The sequence below is a fragment of the Siniperca chuatsi genome, linkage group LG23 (genome assembly GCF_020085105.1).
Source record: "Siniperca chuatsi isolate FFG_IHB_CAS linkage group LG23, ASM2008510v1, whole genome shotgun sequence".
Taxonomy (NCBI): domain Eukaryota; kingdom Metazoa; phylum Chordata; class Actinopteri; order Centrarchiformes; family Sinipercidae; genus Siniperca; species Siniperca chuatsi.
Window position 1 is genome coordinate 9,074,229 of NC_058064.1, and position 24,709 is coordinate 9,098,937.

The 24,709-nt window shown below is 41.3% G+C and overlaps 2 protein-coding genes across 12 annotated transcripts in view; both read right to left on the bottom strand.

The window, feature by feature from the left end:
• The window catches only part of pcloa (piccolo presynaptic cytomatrix protein a), a 65,418-nt gene extending 56,082 nt beyond the window's left edge, over positions 1 to 9,336 (bottom strand). For 9 of the 10 annotated variants that reach the window (XR_006376843.1, XM_044186328.1, XM_044186327.1 and 6 more), the window contains exons 1-2: positions 4,443 to 4,896; positions 1,194 to 2,232 (exon numbers count right to left, since the gene is read on the bottom strand). Coding sequence is in view for 9 of the 10 variants with exons in the window: in XM_044186328.1 (XP_044042263.1) it covers positions 1,194 to 2,232; positions 4,443 to 4,654 (1,251 nt within the window). In the remaining variant the exon portion in view is untranslated. Of the gene's footprint in view, positions 1 to 1,193; positions 2,233 to 4,442; positions 4,897 to 9,034 lie in introns of those variants that run through there. The other variant, XM_044186325.1, reaches the window with a different exon arrangement.
• An 8,792-nt stretch (positions 9,337 to 18,128) lies between these two features.
• The window catches only part of sema3aa (sema domain, immunoglobulin domain (Ig), short basic domain, secreted, (semaphorin) 3Aa), a 32,655-nt gene continuing 26,074 nt past the window's right edge, over positions 18,129 to 24,709 (bottom strand). The window contains exons 12-17 of one of the 2 annotated variants that reach the window (XM_044186392.1): positions 24,490 to 24,581; positions 24,317 to 24,358; positions 23,914 to 24,071; positions 22,112 to 22,179; positions 21,868 to 22,016; positions 18,129 to 20,940 (exon numbers count right to left, since the gene is read on the bottom strand). In XM_044186392.1, the coding sequence (XP_044042327.1) occupies positions 20,215 to 20,940; positions 21,868 to 22,016; positions 22,112 to 22,179; positions 23,914 to 24,071; positions 24,317 to 24,358; positions 24,490 to 24,581 (1,235 nt within the window). In that variant the 3' untranslated portion in view covers positions 18,129 to 20,214. The remainder of the gene's footprint in view (positions 20,941 to 21,867; positions 22,017 to 22,111; positions 22,180 to 23,913; positions 24,072 to 24,316; positions 24,359 to 24,489; positions 24,582 to 24,709) is intronic. The other variant, XM_044186393.1, reaches the window with a different exon arrangement.

A 24,709-nucleotide genomic window follows, 5' to 3' on the forward strand; every position in this document is an offset into this window, starting at 1 on the left:
TTCATGTATCAATGCTGTTTGTTCTTTCATTCATCATAGATACTATATATGTTAGACCATCATAAACAGTTACATTTCATTGTCTGTTCTGACCATACAGTAAATCATAAAACCTGTTCCCAAAAAAGCCTGGCTACACCACTGCGCTCTGTGTTTAGTGTGCAGGATATCTCCTTGGTTTCCACTGTGTGCAAACCACAGTGTTTAAAAGGGCCAATGTTGACAATTTGATCACTATCTAGAACAGAACAATGTGTGCATTTTTTGTGTGTAATGGTACTTGTTGCATATAATGTAAACAGAGATGGGGTCAATACAACCAACTTAAAACATATACTATAGTATAGTTTACTGTAAATGCACGTTGTTCTGAATTCACTTCCTGAACTGATCAACCTGCTAAAGAAATTACCCCAAATTTGATCTGCATGGTAACAAATCCCAAGAAGAAACTCAAGCAGAAGGAACCAGTCGTTACCGTCCATGTGTGAGAGTGTCCTCACTGGCTGGCACAGTATCTTCCTGTGGCCATGACATGAGTCACCTTGATCAACATTCCCTGGGTCCATATGGTCCCTCTGTTCCTCAAACCATGTGCCACTCTTATGAGATGCACTCCCTTCGCCAGGCTTAGAGAACAGCAATATGCTGCTAACAGGCTAGTGCTGGATACAGTAAAAATACAGTATGCACCTTAACAAATTAATTGGTCTTACTTTTGAAATCTTATTGTTTTAGCTATTTCAAACATGCCAATCTTTAATAATTTCCATTGTTTCCAATTCAGTTTGACCATTTATGAGAATTTCTCAATCTCTCTCTGTATCAAGTCATTTTATGATGTTGATTAAACTCTCACTTTTTGTAAGAAAAACTAAATTTTTAGTCTGAAAACTATAGTAAATAAGCTTTTAGGATTACATTTTTGCAGTGTCCCACCCTCTGCCATCAAAAACATAGACTGTCTTCTGTATTATTAGATAAATGCCAATATACCTGGCAGCAGACTGGAATTTTGTTTGACCATTGAATGTTTATCATTTGGAAAACTGACAGCTACATATACAAAATACTTACATCAATGTAAGTCATTACAGGACCCTATTGAAGTAATGATAATTTAATGATAGTTTTAAAACTTTGAAAAGAAAAGTAAAACAAAAAGAAAAAAGAGAAAGTAAATACTGTCTTACCGCTGAATCTGGGGGGCTGAACCCACAGAGGCTGCAGACCTGATTCTTACACTCAGTACAGTTATTGTAATTAGGCAGGTCCTTAGACCCAATGTTCAGCTGGGTGGTCTTACAAAGTGGACAAAGTCCACCTCCAAGCTTTCCAGCCCCCTGCTGACCAGGAGGCCCATCGTTCTTGACTGGCTCTCCAGGATGAGCCCCAGGGCCAGGTGGGCCTTGCTGTTTGGGTCCAGGCTTCCCAGGTCCTTGTTGAGGCGGTCCACCTTTTTGCTGGGGAGGGCCTTGACCTGGCGGTCCTTGACCTGGTTTGGAGGCTTGTTGCCCTGGGGGTCCTTGGCCTGGTGGCCCCTGACCTTGCCTGGGTCCTTGCCCAGGGGGTCCTTGGCCAGAGGGACCTTGGCCTGATTTGGGCCCCTGGCCTGGTGGTCCCTGACCCTGCCTGGGTCCCTGCCCAGGGGGTCCTTGGCCAGGGGGACCTTGGCCTGATTTGGGCCCCTGGCCTGGTGGTCCCTGACCTTGCCTGAGTCCCTGCCCAGGGGGTCCTTGCCCTGGCTTTGGCCCCTGTCCAGGAGGGCCCTGGCCCTGTTTCTGAGGTCCTCCCTGTTGCGGTCCCTTTGGGCCTGGCCCTTGCTGAGGTCCCTTGCCTGGTGGCTTCCCTCCCTGCTTGGACTCAGGTGTTGCAGATGCATCTCCCTCCTCCTCATCCCCAAACAGTCCAAACTTGGAGATGTTGACAGAATCGCCCATGGAGGATATGGAGGAGGAGACAGAGGAGGTCATAGATGACATGGCATTGAGCGGGTTGGCCCCACTGAGGAAACTGGAGCCAAACATGCCGGATGACTTGGTCTCGGGGTCTTTTGGCTCCTGCCGGAATCTGGATTCGAAAAGGCTGAGGGATGAGGGGCTGCGGCCCGGTGTGGGCCTGCCAGGTGGACCCTGGTTGAAGGCGTCTACAGTGCGGCTCTTACTGAGACCTGTAGGACCCCTGGAGGCCCCTACCTGCTGGGAACGCTGCTGGGCATCAGATTCTGAAGGTCTGGAAAAGAGAAAAATAAAACAGAGAGTTTTTGTCAGCACAGCTGGTATTGCTGTTGTTCATTTGTGTTTAGGTTGGCAATGTCAGAAAAACTTTAGTTAATAAGTCCAACCCAAGACTCAGCTGACCCAGTACCATTTGTCATTATAATTTGTTTGGTAGTGATTAACTGACATTAAAATCATGAAGACCATAACCTAAATAGCTCTCTCTGCTGAATACAATCAAACACAAACTGTCTGAAGTAATACTAACATTAGATTGACATTAACAAGTGTCTGTCCATCATGACTATGAAATAACCAATAAATGATATTACATGAAACAACAATGTGCACTGTATACTAATGGTGAAACATAATTGTCTCTCTTTCCAAACAACTATGAGTAAATATGGATGTGGATGTGATTTGGACAATTATCATCCACTTTTTCATATGTAGTCTTTTCAGTCCCTTTGCCATTTTTCCATCTAAACAATATTGCTTAGGATATCTGCTAACGCTATTGTAGCTTCATTATACTAATAATAAAAGTTAAGACCACAGTACTAGCTCTTTGTGATCTTAGGCCCTTTCAACACATCAGTGAACACAAAATGTGTAGCCAGCAGCCCTGGGGTAAAGCAGAGAGGAAAGTGAATACCGCTGAATGACATGGAGTGTAGATCATTGAGATAGAGAGGGAATTGCTTGACTCAATGGGTGTAAGTGGAGACATCTTTGTTAGCTCAGGCTGAGAGGCAACATACACAACCTACACACACTGCAAGGCACAAGCATGAAAGTCAACGTTTGAGCCTTAGAGAAATGCATCAATGGACTAATGGGCTGATTGGTTAATGTTTTGTTATTGTATGATGTGTGTATGCAACATACACAAGTATTGGTTTCTTAGGCTGCTGTTTGAAAGTCTCTGATGCTTCTGCCATTATGTCTGAGATAAATTACATTCCCAGGCAATAAAGTTTAATGCTGTAATGAAAACAGCATTTGATTATTTTTTACAATGAGCACTGAGTAATACATAACTTTATGGGTTTAAGAGCCCAGCAAACATTATAGGTAGTGGTGTTGCAATGCCCGCTGTTGGCCAATCCACTGCAGCGTGTATTCCAGCACCACGGACAGCAGCACTGTGTTTCAGCACCACGGACAGCGACCAGACTCATTCCGAGACTGATGCCTCAAGAGCAGAAGATGAAATCCGACTTTTAAATGAAGAAAAATCAGAAAGCATCAGGAGGGAAGTCTATGAGTGATTACATTAATGCTGCTGTTCTATTTATAGTCATATTAATATTGATGCACCCCTCCCCCCATCTCTAGTTTAGCTATAAATAACAATGCTTTCCCAATTGGAGCCAATTAGCAGTATCTCACATCGTGCCATTTTATCAGATATCGAGGAATCTTCCAGGATTATATGTATGTAATTTAAAATCTGAAGCATTATGGCAGCATGAGCTGGCAGCATATTATTTTCATTGGCAGCCTTCTACCTCCCCCTCCACAACACAGCATATTTCCCACAGAACCGATTAAAATCCGATTTAGCGAAATTCAGAGATAGATAGGGTAATTGGCAATATTAGAAAGCGGATATGGTAACGAATTTGTTCAAGGTCTGTGTTAAGGCGTCGTTCAGATGAAAAAAACACTGGGCACGACAGATTTTCTTACCCAGCAGGCATTTCGAAAATTTCGCACAAATAGGCTACTGGAGGTGTGTCTCTTACGCTCTGATCTCACAGAGAGACAAACCGCGGACACAGAGTCAAACAATTTACCAATTCAGAATCATTTCAGGCCTTAAATCTCATTAAATCATAGTAGTTAAAGCGAGGCTTGTGCATCCATGTATAAACAGCAGATCCACAACGTTCAAAGCGGCAGCTTATCAATTGAACGTGCCCAGCCAATATTAGAGCTGTAAAGACTATCTTTTTCTGGCATGCAGATGGTCAGATGTTAATGATAATCCATTACAGTGAGCTGTAAGAATGGACTCGTTTCTTGGTGCGGTTGGGAGGATTAAAAATGGGCGTGAACGGGCTCTCTGCCTCCTCATAGCATCTTAGACGCTTTCCAGATGATGCTTCACACAACCACGACACATCCACTCGTTCCTCTCTCACGTATCATTGCCTAGTTGGTGTGGGTATTTTAAGTGCATCAAAAAAAAAAAAATGCTGGTAAAAAAAGCCCTGCCTTCGTGCAGCTGCTGCGACTCCGGGCTGCCTGCCTTGCGCCCTTGACATCGCCGCGGCGAGCTGCCTCCTCTCCTCCTCGCTGAGTTCATTCAGGTTGACCGGAGTCCCACCGGGGACGCGGACGAAGCCACCCTTCCCATCAGGTGCCAGCCCCTCTGGTAGCCCAGACGGAGGCCCTTCGCCTCCTTCCAGGCTCGCTTCGTTCCCCATGATCGACCCCTCCCGTCCCCTGTATTCGGATCAATGCACGATCCGAGCCCTCTCCGCGTTTTTATGTCCAAAGTGCGCAGCGAAGACGGTGTTCCTCGGTGTCTCGGAGCATCTCAGATGATGTATTTTCAGTGGTTACTTTCCTTCTCTGTGCTGTCTTTCCATTTCCCTCGTTTCTCCTTGTTTTTCTGTGTCGCGCATCTCTGCAGCTATAGCCTACACCACAGTTACCACCGTTTTCCGTGAGGGGGGTCTCTGTTTTACTATTGCTCACAGTCACAGAAGTAAGTTTCCGGTAGATTTTACAAAATAAAATCCTAATCAACTGGCATTAATTTTTTATTCAGTTTTGTGCAATTAAAAAAACCTGAACTACACAACGCATAGCATGCAAGTAATGGAAACATTAAAAATCGTAATACTCGCATACAAATTAGCTATATCTTACAAAGATAGCCTAAGCTTCACTTAAAAAAATGGACGCGATTTCTGGATTCGCTCCGCCACTCTAGCACTTCATTCATTTTAACCTCCAATATAGGGTTTTAAGTATTTTATATTGAAAGTAACCCTGTATTACTTCCGTTATTTTCAATGTAACACTGGTCATCTTGACGCAGATCTTCCACTCTCCTGCTCACCGCGCATGTTCCGCCTCTGACAGGTGATCAGAAGACATCAGTGAGGAGAAAAATATGTTTTTAAAGGGGACTAACTCAACTAAATGTGGCTTTGAAATATGGTTTGAGTGTTTAAAGAGTCCAGCCTGAGCGGAACAGAGAGGGCAGTGGGGTCACTGATGCTTTTCCTTTGCTTTATTCCTCTAAATTTAATTCCTTTATTATAGTTCTGATTTTAAAGTAGAAAGACCAAAAGGAGAGTTGTAAATATTGTTTGTGGGTCAAGTATCTGGGGCTCCAGTGACAGGCTTGTGGAAGTTCATATGCAACCTCTCCACATACAAAACCTCTCAGATATCCCAGGATCAGAAAAATGCTTTCCAGGCTTTATGTATAAGTAATACTATGTGCGTCTTTATCCATCCAGGACTAGCCATTCAGTTCACAGAGCAACAAAAACCATTAGGGCAGTGTGATTCCAGAATGTCATATATCTAATTTTAGGGGAAATTGCTGCCATTAAATATTCAAAAACACAGATAAGACATCTGCGAAGGTCTTCAGATGACTCAGAACATGAATAATATCTCATATGCTTTGGGGTTTCTTTCCAGTTGGCAGTTGTAGGATGTCTCATTTTATATTTAAGCCCTTTATATTCTCAAATATGTTAATGTGCAAGTGAAGGCTGACAGAAGCTTGTGGGAATATCAGGGTGACTGTAGCCAGATACATCACAATGAATTCTTTATCTCCTCTCCTCTTGTGAAGAATTGGTTGCTGGTGTTATCACAGGGAACACTGCATGTGATGAAATGAGTGTAATATAAAAGCTCGCTAATGAAAAGACAACACAGAGGTTGCTGTATGTTGCATCTTTAAAGCATAACAACATCACACACGCCAATTTTATGAACCTGAAAACAAAATCATACAGTACAATTGCATTACATCAGCCCACATGCTGAAAATGACTGCAAAACAAACCTACAGTATATTCAGTACTGAGAATATGCACAACCAGTCGCCAGGTCCAGCAAGTAGGATATTAAAATACGTCGGCTCGGCTGTATGTCAAGCAGATGTGTTGCAATATGACAGCGAGTGCTCATTTGCTGTGCTGTCTGTGGAGCTCTGGGGCAGATGTGTCCTCTATGCACCCAGCTCAGAGCCCTCAGTACCTGGGCAGGGGTGGAGAGGAGGACTGGGTGACTAGATTCTGTACCAATGGGAACACAGCCAAAAACCAATATTTATGCATTTATGTGGAAAAGCTTTTGAATTAAAGCATTAAGGACTATATGACACTACAGATCATCATTTAAACCAAATTTTAGATGTGATGACAGCTCCTGCAAGTGGGATGTTAGATACCAATGTGTCTTTGCTGTTGTGTGTTGCAAGTCTAACCATTTGATTTTTGGTAAAACAAGTAAATGTTTGTGTGTTTTGTCAAAGAAATTGTTTAACATTTTGGGAAATGCATTTATTCGATTTGTTGCAGAGAGTTAAATAGGAAGATTGATACCACTCTCATGACTGCACGATAAATATGAAGCTACAACCAGGAGATGGTTAGCTTAGCTTAGCATAAAGACTGGGAGCTTGGGGAAACAGCTAGCCTGGATCTGTCCAAAACTAAAGAGTCACGTGTACGAGACCAGTGTTAGCTTCCCGTTTCCACTAACAAAACTGGACATTTGTAGCAGTTTTTGTTGCAACAAAAGCGGGTATTTTTTAGCAAGGTGTCTGGACACTTGTAGCCGTTTTTGTGGCGACAAAACTCGCATTTTAACCCAAATCATGATCTTTTCCTAAGCCTAACCAAGTGGTTTTTTTGTGCCTAAACATAACCAGACCTTAACTACAGTGTTTGAAACGTAGAGATTCAACGTATCCGTGGTTTGCAGAAATGTAAAATGGCTACATTTTATTTTGCTGATTGGGTTGCTATGGGAGTTATGTGCTAGGCTATTTCATGCTTTTCTTGCAAAAACAGCTTTAACACTGTAAAAACAACAAGTTGTGGTTTTTCGTGGGTTTATGTGGAGGTCGGTACTGCACCCGGCCAAGATATATTGCAGCACAAAACCTCTGGTAAAACCACAACATGTAGGATTATTATAGAAATGCCTGATTTTTCATCTCCCTCTTTCCTTTCAGTCTTTGTCCCTCCCACCGCACCTTAGTATATGTGTATGTGTAGGCAGAGGTGAGTTTTGGTGTCTGTCTTCAGTGATAAACGATGGTAGTGTAGTGATTGTTCTGCTCCACCCTTTCTTCCCACTGATCGCTGAAGCATGGCCTGATTGTCTCTACGCTGTGAGGCGGAAGCAGCCCTTACATGCATGCTCTCTCTCTCTCTCTCTCTCTCTCTCTCTCTCTCCCCCTTTGTATCTCACCCACACATTCACATAAACACACTGACTGAAGCACCCAGTCATGCAAAGCAAACACATTCACCCAGACAGACAGACGGACAAACACACACACACACACACAGGTGTAAATATACAACATCAAACACAGGCCTGGGGACAAGCACCCTCTGAGGCATGTGCAAACCCAGCAATTTACACAGACATACACACCTGCATCAGCAAAATGTACTTAAAGTATCAAAAGTAAAAGTACTCATTCTGCAGAAAAATGACCCCTGTGACAGATATATTATTATATATGACATTATTAGATTGTTACTGATGCATCAGTGTGTAAGTGGCATTTAAGTGTTGTAGCAGGTGGACACGGAGCTAGTTTTGTTACGTAGTTTACCACCAAAAACAAAACAAAACAAAGTTCTGCTACCCAAATAAATTTTTGGACTTGTCTCTAACTTTTGCTTTTTTGCAAAAATATTGGAGTTTTACCTCTTTGGGCCTTGAACAGTTATTTAAATGAAACATTTGGGAAGGGGGGAAATGTCTCTGGTGGAATATATTATATATACACACACATCTGAAATGTGACAATGGGCCCCAAGTAGACACTGCTTTTTTGTAAGGGGTCACAAGCCAAAAAGGTTGGGAACCACTGGTTTAATTTTTATGAATGCATTGTATTTTTCAGCTTACTATATGTTTTTTTATTAATGTAAAATGTAACTTGTGACCACAGCTGTCATATAAATGTAGGGAAGTAAAAAAGTGCAATATTTCCCTCTGAAATGTAGTGCAGTAGTATAAAGTATAAAGTAAGTATAAAGTAGTGTAAAATGGGACTATTCAAGTAAAGTACAAGTACCTTAAGACTGTACTTAAGTACAGTAATTGTACTCAGTTACTTTCCACCACTGAATTTATATTTTGACAAACTCCTGGACATTTACAGTTTGTGTATTTGTGCTGTGTAGCATGGCCAATGTAACTTGAGTCTGGTAACCAGATAACACACACTGCACTGTGTTCATTAAATTTGAATACTCAGTTGGAGTATGAGGACACTAACAAAGGCAATTTTATTTTGCTGCAGAGATCGGTGACAGTTGAACTACAACAATCAGCTTTAAAGTACTAACAATATCTCAATAACACAACAAGTTTATAAAATAAGACAATTCACCAAAGATCTACTATAGCCCTGTGATACTTTTGAGACAAACTTACCACAACAGCCATTTTCCTCCTGTGATAACATTGAGTTTTTGTCCAAACAACCTACTAGAACCTTCTTTAGAGAGCTTTAACACCATAATCCCCACTTCCTTCCAGAAACAAGTGGTTACTGCTCCAAAAGACAAGCAAAAAAAAGAGTTACATACCTTTACTTTAGTGTGTTAATGTGTAGGAGTGTGTATCTGGTGGTATCCTTGAATTCAGTGTGATGAGGTGATGCAGCTCCCAGGCAACGGTGTACTTGCAAGTAATGTTTAATTTCTGGTATATTAGGACTGAGCCTTTCTCATCCCTATTAGCAACTTGGCACGCACCTAATTCCGCCCTCAACGCCAATTTCATCTGACCAGCGAAACACTGTGGACAAAAATACCTTTAAAGTCACAGGGACTTCCTTCCTTTCCTTACTCAATCTTACTATCTGGTATCTACATGCATGCGCACAGGCGTGCTTGGGTGCACCTGCTGCCAGCACACAACCACAAGCAGTGACACAGACAAAGACACACCCATACACAGACATAAGAGGTCCCTCTAATCCTCTTTTCTTTTTAGAGATAGGCCAATCACAGACTGCTCTGCACTGTAAGCTGTTTGTACACAGCGCATGAAGTCTTGCTGTAACTCTGCTATATTTGAGGGTCAAGTTAACTCACTCGCAATCAACTGAAACAACAAAACAAACAAGCAGAAAATGGCTCCCAAATCAATTATTCATCACTTGCCAAACTACATTTTACCCTAAGAATACTTTCCCTCACAGCAGCCACAAGCGCCCCCAGAGCTACACTGAGAAGCCATAACACGACCATCTGTTGAAGCCAGTAAACACAAACAAGGGAAGTGGATGGCATAACTGCAACATTACAGAAAACATATATGATTTATCTGCAGTATTTGAGAAATAGGCCGTGTTTCTTTCTCACAGCATGTAGAGGCAGTTTCCTTCCAGCTCAATTCTCTATGAATAATGTTCCTCACTCCCTGAAGACATACAAAGGCGCCTGATTCAGAGACTCAACACAATTTCGGAGTTATACAAGTCCCTTTGTTTCATACAAATACACAGCAGCACAAATGCAAAGGCACAAGCATGCAGAGTCAAGAAGACGTAGGTGTGCATTGAACTGACAAAAAGCTTGAATTAATGTCTGTCTCTGAGATTTTATGACACTAAGTGTGTAAAATATCACCGACATGCACTGAAAGCTAAATCACACATTACCTGCTTCAGTTGTCTGGAGGCTTAACAGTCTTTCTGTTCCATGTCACCTGTCCGCATCTGCATCTCCTTGTCATGACTGAAGTGGATTTAAAAAGGTGCATGGAGTCATGAAAGGATCATAATGTTCACCTCCAATTCTCCTGTCAGTCTAAATCACTGCCTGAAAGTCCTAGGATTACAATTTTTGGACATGGAAACAGTGAAATCATTGTAGGATTTATTTCAAAGAGGTTGTGGTGCTTGGGTGAAGGGCGTGGGAAGGAGACTTTGACTGGTAACAAGACTGTTAATAGGATTTACTGGTCGCTGTCTAGAAGCCAATCTCCAAAGCCACTAGTCCAGTGGCTGATTAATGTAACAGCAGCATGACCTCCCAGCCACAGTGACATCCCTGATTTTAGCTATTTCCACTTTGTGCTCAGCTGGTGCTAAGCACTCTTTTTCTCAGCACATGGCAGAGATAACTCAGATAGTGTGACAGGTCTCTGATGTCTTGTTCATTGGAAATTTTAATTAATGTGGGTATACCAGTCATTTTCTTTGTCTGTTCAATGGAGGCAGCTCATGCTAATTAACAAGGTTTTCTACAGTGTATTCCACACAAGCTGCTGCCAGAAATGGAAACACATCACTGGAGGACTTTTCTGGAGAAAGACCCACCTACAGTAAAACTGGGGTTTAAAACAGCAGAAGTCCTTCATAAATGGACAAAGTATATTTATGGATTTTTACCTTAAACAAATTGATCATCATTTTGGGAAATACTGTTATTTTCGCAAGAGTTTGATGAGAAGATCAATATCACTTTCATTTCTGTACGCTAAATATGAAGCAATCACCAGCAGATGGTTAGCTTAGCACAAAAACAGCTAGCAGCTAGCCTGGCATGTCCAAAGCTAAACAAAAACACCTACCAGCACCTCTAAAGCTCACTAATTAGCACATTATATCTCATTTGTTTAACCTGTAACAAAAACTGAGGTGTAAAAATGATACACAGTGGGTTTACGGGAGGTTATGTGTTCTTGATGTAAATGACCCCAATATATAGTGTGTTTGTTTCTAAAATGTGTAAAAATTGCATTTGTACGTATTTTGTTTTATGGCTTTTATTTTGTTACATCTTTTAAACAGAAGTACCTAACCAACCTCTTACATTGGTTTACTGAAGTGCATGGACAACAAATAAACAGCGTTTGATCAAGGCTTTCCTTTTATTGACTGGGATGTTACACCTGAAATCAAAGTGAGGTTACCAGGCAACCAGCAGAGACTCCAGGAAGTTTCATCTCCTGGCCAAGAAATAGTCCAACACTTGTCGTTTTTACATTTTGGTGTTTGTACAGATTAAACAAAAGAGATGCAACGTGTTAATTAGTGTGTGTTAGCGGTGCTTGATGCTGTTACCTTTGGACAGAGCCAGGCTAGCTGTTTCCCCTGTTTCCCCTTTATGCTAGGCTAACCATCTCCTAGCTCTAGTGCCATGTTTAGCGTACAGACACAAGAGCAGTATTGATCTTTTGATCTTACTCATGTAGGCGTATTTCCCAAAATGTTACCCAAACTATTCCTTTGATTTTAAATCAATGAAAATATTCTCATATCATTCTTTAATCAAGCAATATAGTCATTGAACAGTAACTAAACAATTCCAGTGTTGATGTGTAATTGTTATATTAATATCTAAACTGACTTATATTTGGCATCATGGTGCTATAGCTCACAACTGACTCATGCCTTCAAAATCATGGCTCACCAATATAATGGATTTATGTTGTCTCCTCCCCTCATCTCTCACTCTCACTCCCACTCCACATTCCATTTTCATTTTTCTTAGTGAATTGACAGCAGCTGACATCTTAACTAATGCTCTCCAGGATCTAATGGGCTGATTCATCAGTAGCAGAAGAGGACTGGGAGTAGTCCTTTAGAAAAAAAAGAAGCTAATTTTAGAGAAAAAGAGTTGAGAGATAATGTGAATGTAATGTTTTTGAATGCCAGTCAAGTCATAAACACCCCTGAAGTTCATGAATCATTTACAGCACACACCTGTTGTCAAGGTAGTGCGTCATAGCCTGTGACGTGGGGGTAAGTCCCTTGAGTTAAGCTAGACTAAACACAGATGAGTCACACTGAAGGCAAATTCAAATGTGTGCATGTAAATATAAATACACAAACACGTCACATTATGAAGCTAACAGGGAGGTTACATAAAATACTCCAAAGCCAACTGTCTCTATAGGCCTTAGGGAAATCTTCCAAATACTGCCTCAGCTTCAATAAAAAAGATTTTCTTGGCTTGTAACGTTACTAAGGTGCTGTTTGGACCAGAAAGCTTTGGCAGTCCTTGATGATTCACCAAGTCCTTGAATGTAACCCTGTAGCCTAGTGCGAATCAGTATTCTCTCCAGAGACGGACAGGAATAGGTCATTGATCACCTCATCAATCCCAAGCAATCAGTGAATGGAGACTGTATGAGGTCAAACTGGTGTGAGTCGGTTTTATATCTGTCCCTACAAACGTGCCTGGCTGTGCAGCTGTGTAAGGTGTCTCCGTTTATGACTCCCAGCCTTGTAGCTCTGTGTTGAGGAGGTGGGATTACAGCCATAAATCATGGCATCTTAACAACAGACAGGGAAACAGCACTCCCAGAGGGCACTGTATACACAGTGAAACCCCAAGGAATATATGTGCAGAGAGACAGAGTGCTTGGTTGTGTGATAGGAATTTGAAAATGAAAGGTTAACATGGCTGAGTAGATTTTATTTTAGTCCAAATAAACATGTATTGAAATGTAATTGCTATCCTCATTTTTGGAAGTCAAAATGGAGCTCAGTTAATGTTATATCAAGGGACTGTACAGAACTGATTGGTGTAGAGAGAGGGGTTGAACCTTGTTTCACTTTTTTAAAAAGCAAGTCCCTCCACCGCGTTATTAACAGGGCTTCAACTAATGATTATTTTCCCTCCCTTTAGAAAAAAGTAAAAATACATAACCCTGCCCCTTTTCTGATCCCCCACCCTCCTTAATAATTTTCCTACAGTCTCTAAATCCATATGTTGCACAATGTATTCAGTCTTTTTGTACTTGTGTATTGTGTATTTGTATCTGCTTATTGTTATGTTTCTGTTTTTGTTACCTGCCTAGGGACTACGGAGGTAAATTAGCATTTTTGCTAAACTCTGGCATGTTTATATCTTGTATTTTTAGACGGATGTCCATTAACCTGTCCCTATCAAATAAACAAACAATTACATAAATAAATCTGTTGAATGTTAGTGTGAAGTGTCAAAGGGGCACTACACTGATTTTGAATTTCAGTTTATTTATCATGGGGAGTACTAAACAGCCTGTGAAAACCGACGTATAATGTGCTCTGGTATGAGCTTCCTAAAGTCTGAAAAATCGATCTTATCAATCTTATCTGGAGACCAGACATTTTTAACAGAAAGCCCAGTTACAAACTGGGGCATGGAGTTTGAAATAACTGGGCATTTACCAGGCAAGAGAAGTGCCTTTGAGTTGCATTATGAGAAATGTAGGATTCAGCATTTTTGGAGTTTGACCCATACAAGGGACTAAAAGTCAGCCGCTTAAACCTCACAACTCGCCACTGGGTCAGTCAAAACAAACTCGTGTAATTCAGTCAAGCTTTGTTCAATCCCACATAACATTATTTTAAATTATAGAGGAGATTCCAAAGTTTCAGACACCAAATTTGTCAGGCTCAATTTTGGGGAAATGTGTCTAAAATGATGCGCAAGACATGCAGAATATTGTCATCTGATGAAATGGTGCAGCCAAACAAAAAAACAAAAAACAAAACCAAAACATGAAAACAAGAAAAAACACTTTGGGTCTTGGGTTTGAAAATTTCACTCAGTCTCAATGTAATCATCATACAGTCATCAATAACTTCAGTTAGGAGCTGGAACAAAATGGTTCACAATTTCCAGTATGTGAGATACTATCAGACAGAATAGAATGTTTTTACTAATCTCAAAGCTATTAAAAGGGAAATAAAATGGGAAAACTGCATGTTAAGAGGCTAATATAGTGAAACCTCCAGTTACTGAGAATTAAAGGTCATATAGTATAATTAAACATCCCTGATACATATGTAGACATATGTGAAAAAAGAAAATGTGGTTGCTCTCACAAAGGGATATTGAAATGGACAGTGGACATCAGTGCCCAAAATATGTTAACAATCTGCAGTATATTATGCTGACATACACTTTTATAGTACTTATAAGTTTGACCAATCCAGTGAATGCAATCAGTTGGGAGACGAAGAAAGCAAGCTGCACCTGTGAGAACACAGTTGTGGCTCAGTGGGGTTCAGTCTTGATGGAAAATGTCATCTATCATGAAGGAGAGCTGCTCTGTATCAGATCCCTCCACAGTTGCCATGGTTTCTGCAGCAGCTGCCATTCACCTGCAGGGTTCCTAATTATGGGATCACTTGAAGATTAGTGCAATGCATGTTATCGTTCCTCACAGAACAGTGTACACCTACAAAGCCTACAGCTGTAAGCTTCCACGTATGTGAACATCGTATGTGACACCGCTTTTCACAGCAGTTTAGGGACAGTGAGGAGAGATGGAGAGTGAAGAAAAACACAGAAAGAGAAGCAGAAAGAGAAAGAAATTCAGAGTAGAATCAAAAAAATTTAGGCAGCTCTTCATACAGAATGAAACTAAATGAGCTGGAGAAAGCTAATAACAGTATATTCTGTATACTTAATATACAGTATACTGTAATTGTGGGGGTGGGGACTTGCAGTGAGTTGAGCAGCCTGCGTGTGTGTTGTCCTGCCATTGACCTAAATCTCCTCCTCTCTCCTTGCCCACAGACTTGATTTCTCACAATCCCTTGGGCTAGCTCCTGGGCAAGAAAGAATGAGTCAGAGCTTCTGAAAAGTGTCTACTTTCAAGAGTCGTGAGGAGCTCTGGATATGCATACATACACATACTGCACGTGCACACACACACACACCATGTATTTAAATAATGTGTTTTGCTGAAAGAAATATGAAGATATGTTCAATATCACACACGCACACTTTGATCAGCGTGTACGATAAATATTCAACTAATCAGGCGTTGTTTGCTGCCTGTGGGTTTTGAGGAATGGATTTGAAAAATTTCAGAAATCACGCCTGTGAGAATCCTGACATTACTCAAATGAAAATGTCAATTGACATCTCCATCTAATTTCAATTTAGTACATGTTAAAATATTGATCTAATTTAAATGCAAAAGACCAGCCCGCATTTTAATTTAAGTTTTAATACATCGTCCACCAAACTCAAAGTCCATTTCACATCAGTTTCATTAACATTGGAATACAGTGAAAATTACTTGTGGAGTTTTCCTTTTAATTTTTCGTAGTCGTTATGCTTTTTCAACTGGATTTTGGAAACTCAGTTTTAATTTGTACACTGCAAATGGCACATCTTTGTTGCAGTAACTTCTGCTGGTTGGTCATGTTTGTCCATTGCCTCCCTTGGTCAACAGTAGTGCATACTGTAGTAAATTGGGCATTTTTTACAATGGAGTATTTGGGGCAACATTTGGGGAAAAAATTCAGAGATATTGGAAATAAAGTCTTAATATTGAGAAAAGGTTGTAATGTTATAACAAAGTCATAATGCAAGAAAAATTATAATATATAAATATTAAGATATTAAAGTCCTAATATTTTGAGAACCAAAAAAGCTATTGAGGGTTTAACTATTCTCTTTTTTCTCATAATATTATTCTCAAAATCTCAAATTAATGTCCCCCCTTAAGAATGCCTCAAATACTGCGTCATACATTTCAGATTGGGAAAAAGGGACAAATCATGTTGGGAGTTGACTGTTGTTGTTGAGATGAGTCTGCTGTAAAAAAAAAAAAAAAAAAATGTTGTACCAAACAGAAATGTAGCTCTGAGGAGCAGATATGAGAGGGGACATGAAGAGGAAAGCGCAGACAGTGAAGAAGCTCCCCTGAAGCAAAGGACACAGTAATAAAACCCTCCAACATAATGGTCAAGACAACTCCTTTCTGCAGCTGAAAATGTGTATTTTTAAGACTCAGACACACACACACAGGACATTCAAGGACAGTCGCCATGGTAACAGGACCAGCTAATTCATAACACGTGTGAGAAACTTGAGGGCAGGGAACATGATTGCAGCACTCTTAATCACTTCAGCTGACATGCATGTACACACACAGTTTCTGAGCAAGGGAAATTGTGTCTGACTGTGAAAAGAAAGCATTTCTGTAAAAATATCACAACATGTTGAGATGTTACAGCTTCCACTTAGACCTCACCACAAGCCTCGGATGGGCTTTGACAAGCAGGCTTCAATAGTTACACAACAGTGACCTCTGGTGGTTTTTAATGAGAAACATCATATTCTCTGTAGACCACATTCCCCTTTATTGTTTGAGTTTATAGGCCTTTTTCATGGAAGACATTTTGACATGACAGTAAAAAAGTAAAGTAATTATGCTGAATTTCATTTAGCTGATTCAGTTTCAGGGTGCTGGTAGTGTGCATGCTGGCTCACTGGCACACTGTCATTGCTTGCTGGGACACTTGAATAGAACAGAGCCATTGTTACTGTAACAGGTGCTTTTCCTGCTATGACAAATCAAAATGTCTGCTGTTGAAAAACTGTAAATTACCTCAAATATTTGTTGCAGGACAAAAAAGTTAATTACTGAGCAGTAACAGCAGCTGAGAGCTCCAAGTGTACTTAAAACAAATCTCACTTACCTCTAGCCGTGCAGATAGTTTTAGTTTCATGTGCCCATCTTTTGAGATATTTCTGAGATTTCTGCCTCCATCACAATACAATAGCTTTCCAGAAATATGCCTTTTTCATGGCAGACATTTTGACTTGTCATAATAGGAAAAGCACAGGGGAAACTAATTGTGTTAATGATGTCTCAGTTCCATTAAGTGTCCCAGTAGGCCATGACAGTGAGCCAGCATGCACAATACCAGAATGCAGTTGTTTTTGATGTTATCAATTACCTGTGCTTTTCCCTGCTATGACATGCCAAAATGTCTGCTGATTAGTCAGATTATTCTTGATAAACCAAAAAGCTTGCTGTGATAAATTGCCACTGCATCTCATTTCAGTCAAAGAAATAGTCCCTAAGAAACTGTTCTGTGGATTATCCAGGGTAACCGGGACAGTGTTTCTGGAAAGATACATTTGTGATGAAATTTTAGCCATGTTCCATGGATGGCACCAGCAGGTCAAAGGTTTCACTTATCCCAAGAAATATCTCAACATCTACTTGATGGACTTGCACACAACGTTATACAGACATTCAGTGGTTCCCAGAGGATGAATCCAACGTTGGTGATTCCCTGACTTTTCCTCTAGCACCACCATGAGGTTGACATTTGTGGCTTTTAGTGAAACTTCTCCACAACTATTGGATGGATTGTCGTGAAATGTGTTACACACGTCCACGTCCCCTCAGGATGAATTGTAATAACTTTGGTGAACCCTTACATTTTTCTTTGGAATCATCAGCAGACCTAAATTTTAAGTTGTCCAATACTTTTGTTTGTGGCCAAATACAGTACCAGCTAAACTAATGCCATTCCCATCAGCTTCAGCAGTACTTTGTGTTTCAGTGCTAATTAGTAAATGCTAGGATGCTAACATGCTAAACCAAGATGGTGAACATGGTAAACATTATACTTGCTAAACATCAGCAAGTTAGCATGCTGACGTTAGCATTTAGCTCAATGGCTCCTTCAGTAAGATCGACTTAAAGCATTTGCATCTGCTTATGTTCTTCCATAGATCCATAAATGCATTTGTTACAGAAAGTGTTTTTTTCTTGTAGATTGTATGATCCTGTATGTGTAGCTGTTTTGTCATCAGCAAACATAAAAATGTTGAAAGCTGAAGCCCTTTGTGTTACCTTAGATGAAATTAAGAGGGGCTGATGACACCGTGTGCAGAAGGTTTTTGACTGAAATGAGAACAAAGGGACTTTTTTTGTAACGGAGATGTTTATTTAGACAACTGAATGCATGCCAGAAAGAACTGTGTTACAGCAGCGGTAACTTTCAGCTCTCTCACTTTTCTAACTCTGAGGGAGAGACCCAAATCAGGGACACATCAAACTTTGGAGTTTTGGTAGAGAACACTATCTGCTATAATTTATTGCATTGACACATTACTCTTGTCATGTATTAAGGGGACAGGGGAGACAGGAGGTACCATTGTTGAATCCAAGGTTAAGGAGCTTGGATCTTACACAGCTTTGGCCAGAGTTGTTAATATCACTGTTTTGGCAAAAGGACAAAAGTAACTCACACCTTCCTTTAAGGGAACTTTACCTCTCACACAAAACACGTAAAGACAATAAAAAAGATGCACTTACTGTAGGTAGCATTCACATGCAGTATAATGTGTCTTCTCCTTCAGACTAGATTTAACATTTTTCTCCACTATTTCTTACAGAGATTCACAGCTAATGTTTTTCAGTTTGGGAAATTATCTTACACATAATGGCTACTGGATGAATAAAGACATGTTGGATGGATTTGGGAGAAAGGAAAACATAATGAAATCATCTGTTATGAAAGTCAAAAGAGATAAAATTGTGCTTATCGTTAGTGGGATTGAATTAATGACACAAACCCCTGTACTCGTGCTCCTAAACTTAAGTCCTTTTCAACCCTTTTATCCCCAAAAAAGGATTCCTTGACACAAATTCAGCCAGTTGGTCCATCAAAGTTTTCTTAGTTGCTGTTGCCATTGCTTCTCCAATATACTGATGAGCCAAAAATACCATAATATCAAAAATAAATGCAACCCTTTCACAAAACAATGAGCAATAAATAATAATCAAGTGGTGTTCTTGTACTGTATATGTACTGTATATACACAGAGAGTTAAGTTTGTTGTATATATGTACACAAGACAACTGGTAGTCTATGTCAGACTGGGTTTTTAGCATAGCCTACAACTGGAATTCGTGCCCAGATTCTATAAATCCCAGAAAAAGCAACAACAGAATAACTTACACAGAATCCTCGAGAGCAGAAGGGATAATGCACAATGAGACTACTATGTTGCTTGTAATTTTTGCCCCCCAAAATAGAAGCACTGGTCTAGAAAGGAAAGTAAATATAAAAGAAAAATGTAACTTTTTTTTTTTTTAGGGAGGGTGTAAAAAAAAAAAAGCCTCTAGAATCCCATAAAGTAACTAGCTTATTAAAACACTGATTGACAACAACATGCACAATGCTTTCCCAGCCTCAAGTGGAGAAGGTCATGATGAAGCACTTTCTCTGCACCGCAGCATGACTTTGCAGTTTTTGCATGTAATAATGCTTCTATTTTGTTTTTAAACAACATGAGGGCCACTGGTGCCAGCTGTGCACACCTCGAGGTGAATTGCATCCCTTCCCTTTCCTCCTTTTAAGGGTGCTGTTGTCATGACTTGAAAGACTAGCTGGGAGGTTCTTTTCTCCTCAAACAGTTCGTCAAAATGAGAGTTTTTAATCCATTCCATGTACACTATCTTGCAGTTCACATGCTCAGGTCAAAGAGGGCAGCAGGCTGCAGTGAATGCATAATTTCTGCTTCCATTAAAGTCTGTGTATCTATTAATGTCTCCCCTACTGTCCTCTCAGCATATTAAGTCCATCTGCTTACCAACAAACACCTCACTAAACATTTTTGTCCCACTCTTATTTTAGTAGCTTATGTACAGGAGGTTGAAGTGTCTGCCAGGCAGTATCCCAGGCAACCAGCCATATCCTCACACATTTACAGTATGCAATCCAGTTTTTCAGTCCTCTGTTAATCTTTGTCCTCTTAACAGGTGTATTTGTCTTTGAATGAGAGCTTTATTGTTGTTACACGAGTGCAGTTCATGTATTTCTACCTAAAAGTGTGTGTTGCTGTTTTTTATGGGGTTTTGTTCTGCTGTTGTCATGGCGAGGTCACTGAATCATACATTGGATACACAATCTATAGAATGTGCTTGTGTGTATATGTGTGGTTGCATGGGTTTGTGCTTGTGTGTGTAGATCTGGTTACATGTGTGCATCTCTGTGCTTTTTTTCTCAAACGCTACGTGGGGGTCTTTGAAGCTCATGGGTCCTCCTGTTGCGCCCCTTCTTATTTTCCTGCATCCGTCTCCACTTGGCCGCGTGCTGGCTGCTCGCCCGAGACCCCCCTGCCGCCTGAGAACCAGCCACGCTGTCCTGCCCCTTTTGGCCGTTTTGCGTCTTCTGGTTGTTCTGAGGTGCCTGGCCACTCAACATACCCAGATTTGGTTGACCTTTCTGGGTATTCTGGCTCCGTACTGGCCCTTCCACTGTTGGAGCTCCAGCCTGGAGCCATGGCCTGCTCTGTGGTGGACTGGCTTGCTGCTTCTGGGTGTTGGGAGCTTTAGGCCGTAATGCAGAGTTGGAACCGCCGGTACTTTCAGGTTTACCCTGACTGTTGCCATTGGGCGTCTTCACCCTCTTTTGTTTGCGCTCCTTCTTCCATACTCGATCGCAAAACTCCTCCACGCTGTTGAGGTCTGGGTGGTCCAAGAGAGACAGGAAATCTCGATACCACAGCCTGTGCTTGGCAGAGTGACCTACCCCGCCTCCTGCACTGGAAAGACCAGGTAGGATGTCACCCAGTCTCTGGGTGGGGATGACCTGGAGGTTGAGGCGCAGTAGGGGTTGGATAAAACCGTGTTCGACAGCCTGGCAATGGTAGACCCCTGTGTCAGACTGGGTCAGACTGCGTATGAGCAGGCCCTGGTCTGTACGGACCACCCTGTCATCTAGCTTGATCTGAAAAAAACACAGAGAGAAAGACAAAGTTATACATAAAGAGCAAGACATTAGAAAACGGTTAGTAGACAAAAAGGCAAATTCTAAAATTTATCATTTAAAGATCCCCTCCAAACATGTTTCAGGATGTAAAATATCATTTTACGTTTAAACATACTTATAGTTTAAATACTGAACACAAGATGTCTCCTAAAAGTTAATTCTCAGTGTATGTACGCTGGAAGTTTTCGCATCACACTTCTGTAAGTTGCACATTGGACCACAATCAAACTATTTGTGATGTCACAAACAGCATTGTGTGATAAATGTATCCACATCATTGATCTGAAAGGGACTATTGTCTTGAAGCAGTGAGGGTGTCAACGCAGAGGCGAAAAAAAAATGAGATAAGATGTTTATAAAAGATAAAATGATTGCCGCTGTGATAGCTTTCAAGAGAAGTAAAATAATATATAAACTAAATAATTATAACCTGCTGTGCAGTGGTTTGCATCTGATAAGCCATAAAACTCATGGATCTGTTACTCAAACTGGACTTCCTGGATTGTATTTCTTCGTCTCACCGGTACCTAAAACCACACGCCCTGAACGCCCAGTTAGACAAATACAGCCACAGTAGAAAGTCAGGCAAAAGTAATTGGTTACATCTTAGGGTTAAAAGTCAATCTAAACATCCACACCCCAAGGTTACCACCCTTTCTAAGTCACTGAGGTTAAAGATCGAAGGGGTCAGAGGTCATTGCATGATAACACAGAGAAGGAAAGGTGAGAGATGATGTTTTGTTTTCAGCAATTTAATTAGTGTGAAATAGAGCGATAGTCCAAATTGGGGTGTGTGGGTTTTTCAATCATGCAGCTGCATTTCACACATTTTCTGTTGCCTGCTTTTAAAAGGCAAATCAGAAATAACATGAGAAACATACACACCTCGTGCTTGCGATCATCGTTGGGCTTCTGCAGCTGCCAGTAAATGAGCGCTCTCTGAGACTTTGGGCTGCACTCCAGGAACATACTGCTGTTCTCCACGCCATACACACTCCTGTCCTCCACGCTGCCTCCTACGGCGTCAGTGTCTTCTGGTCAAACCAAAACACATACACACAGACAGGGGAATGAGAAGTGTGTGGAAGAGACTGTAGGTGTACGTATACGTGTGTGTTCATTACGGTACCATGATGCTGAAGATCTGAGCACTGGGAGAGAGGGTCTCCATTTCTAATGTCCTGCCTTCTGGTTCGCCTGGGAAGAAACCACAATGAAAGTTAACGGCAGTAGTGAAAACACTGGCGCACTTGCAATTTAAGCAACACATGTTCCACAAAATAGACCAGAAATGCACTCATCACATGTTCTGTTCTCTGTACTGTTTAATTTCAACCACTAGGGGGCAATGTTACCCAATTCTATTTCCCATTCAGCTTCACTTCACTAGAAAGTGGGTATTTATTCAACCTTCACTCCACTCTTAAATCATGAGTGAAAAAAATAAACCTGCCGAGCAATGAAACAACGTGCTTCATTGCCTTCTGATGAGCCATTATTATGAAACACATACAGTATTGTTTTGCCCTTGAAATTCCTTGTAAAAGCAGCCCCACTCTTTGTTCTCTCGATATGAAAGTCCACTATGTCATTCTGGGTTTGTTTTGTTTTTTTTAACTGTGAGGCGAGGCGTTTTCATAGCCTGGCTTTACTGACTAACTGCGAATGTGTCTCTCCTGTTCCTAGTTGTCATGGTCATGTTTAAAATCTCTGACGGGTGCTGTAAAAATCAAAGCGCGGAGAGAGGTGGGGTAAGCCAAAGGTGGGGCGAGGGTTGTAAAGAAGGAAATAAAATAGATAGATGAAAAAAGTAGAACCGTTAGAGGTATAAAAAAAAGAGAAACAGATGGAGTGAAATGGTCAGTACGTGTGTGTGTGAATTCTGCACACAAAATATGGCCACTGACATCCCTCCTTCCTTACTTCTGTGTGTCATACACATTTGGACGCTCGTCTTTCTGTCTCTTTCTCACACATGTCCCTCCTCTGTACGTTTCCAGGGCTGACATTCCTGTCTTTTTTGGCTGTCTGAGCACGTGCAGGGCCGGGTGTCTGGTTCTCATTCTGGGAGGGAAAATATTTGCAGTGTAGAGGAGGGCTGAGAGGAGCCGGTCCTGGCCTTAACCACGGGGTGTGCCACCTCCTCTGTAACCCTGCCAAGCTGGAGTATACCCACTGGCCTACTTCTGCTGGTGTGAGAAGTTCTGGATGAATGAGATGCAGGGCTGTAGTGCTATGTGTGTGTGTGGGTGTGTGAGGGCTGTAGTGGTCAGCCTAATCCCACTGGATACAGCAGAGGGTAATTTGAGGGTGTGTATGTTCATACCTCCTGGCAGCAGGGTGATGCGGTCAGACAGCTCCTGTTGGCTATAATTTAGTGTGTGCTTATGTAGATGTATATTCATGTGTGTCTCTTTATGTCTGTGTGTGTGTGTGTGTGTGTGTGTGTGTGTGTGCATCTTGGCTGTAGGGTGACGGGATCACAACTCAGAACAACTGTTACTGGCAGAAGTTATAACCCAGGTTGCTGGATTGTACCTCTTGGAATGCATACTTGGCCTGTGTGCATGTGTATTTGACGACTGTATTTTGTGCCTGTGTAATATTCTGAATCCGGATTACTTCCATGTTTAGATGTTTTGGCATGTACCGCGTATCCGTGTACATTTTTTGGATTCAGAGAACTTCCTAATAGGCCAGAGGAGGTCTGAGGTTAGAGAAACAAGGTTGTATATTGAGATGCCCTTGAGCAAAGCACTTAAAGCCAATTGCAACAGCAGACTGCTGAAGTACTGATAACTCCCAGGTGTGACTGCGTGTGACGACATTAAAACGAAGGCAGGATGTTGCTGAAAAGAAGCATGCAGGCTCAGCAAACTCTCTGAGGATAAATAAAGGTCAAAGATTTGTTTGGTGCGTGCATGCTCCTACCTCTTGGCGGTAGGAAAGTATCTTGAGCACTCGGTGCCGTCCCAGGCGCAATAAGGGTCTCTGGCCAGGCAGCACTCAGCGCAAGCTTTCCCATACACCTCGCAACGGTGTAAAGACATCTGCGATACACCCAGATTCGAGCCAAGGTACAGCTGTTGCTGTGGAAGCAAAAGAAAAAGCGAGGACATAAAACTTTAATTTTCCTGCATGGCTCAGTTGGAAAGGTTCTTGTAAAAAGAAGGCGCTTGTGGGTTTAGTTCTCAGTAGGCACATTAGATATCTTTGTTTTTAGATATCAGTGTTTGCTTAAAGGCCCAGGTGTTCTCACTTTTTTGTTTCACAGAGCTTGTAGCCCTGTCAACAACTTTTGGATAAATTATTATGTGTGAAAACGAGTCTTTACCTGCTTGGTGGACAGCTCCATAGCAGTAATGGGAGTAGGCTCCTGCACAAAACAAATACAGTACAGCTGCTTTACTACCACATCTATGGACATCATGTGTTTTTTTTGTTTGTTTTTTTAAATCAGCATCGGCTTCATAAATTGTTGTTTGCACTCAGTTTTCAATGTCATACCCTAAAGACAGTCATCTCTTCCAGCACCACCTCTTCCAGGTCATGCCAGCTCTCTCTGGGGATCGTCACCACCTTCAGCACTGTGCCCATGTCTGAAAGAATACAGACATTCAGATACAGTATATGTATATACAAGTCTGTTTTGATCATGTATGAATAACATTTGTTTATTAGTGATGCAATTCACTGTTTAAAGTCCTATCTGTGGCTGCCACCCAGA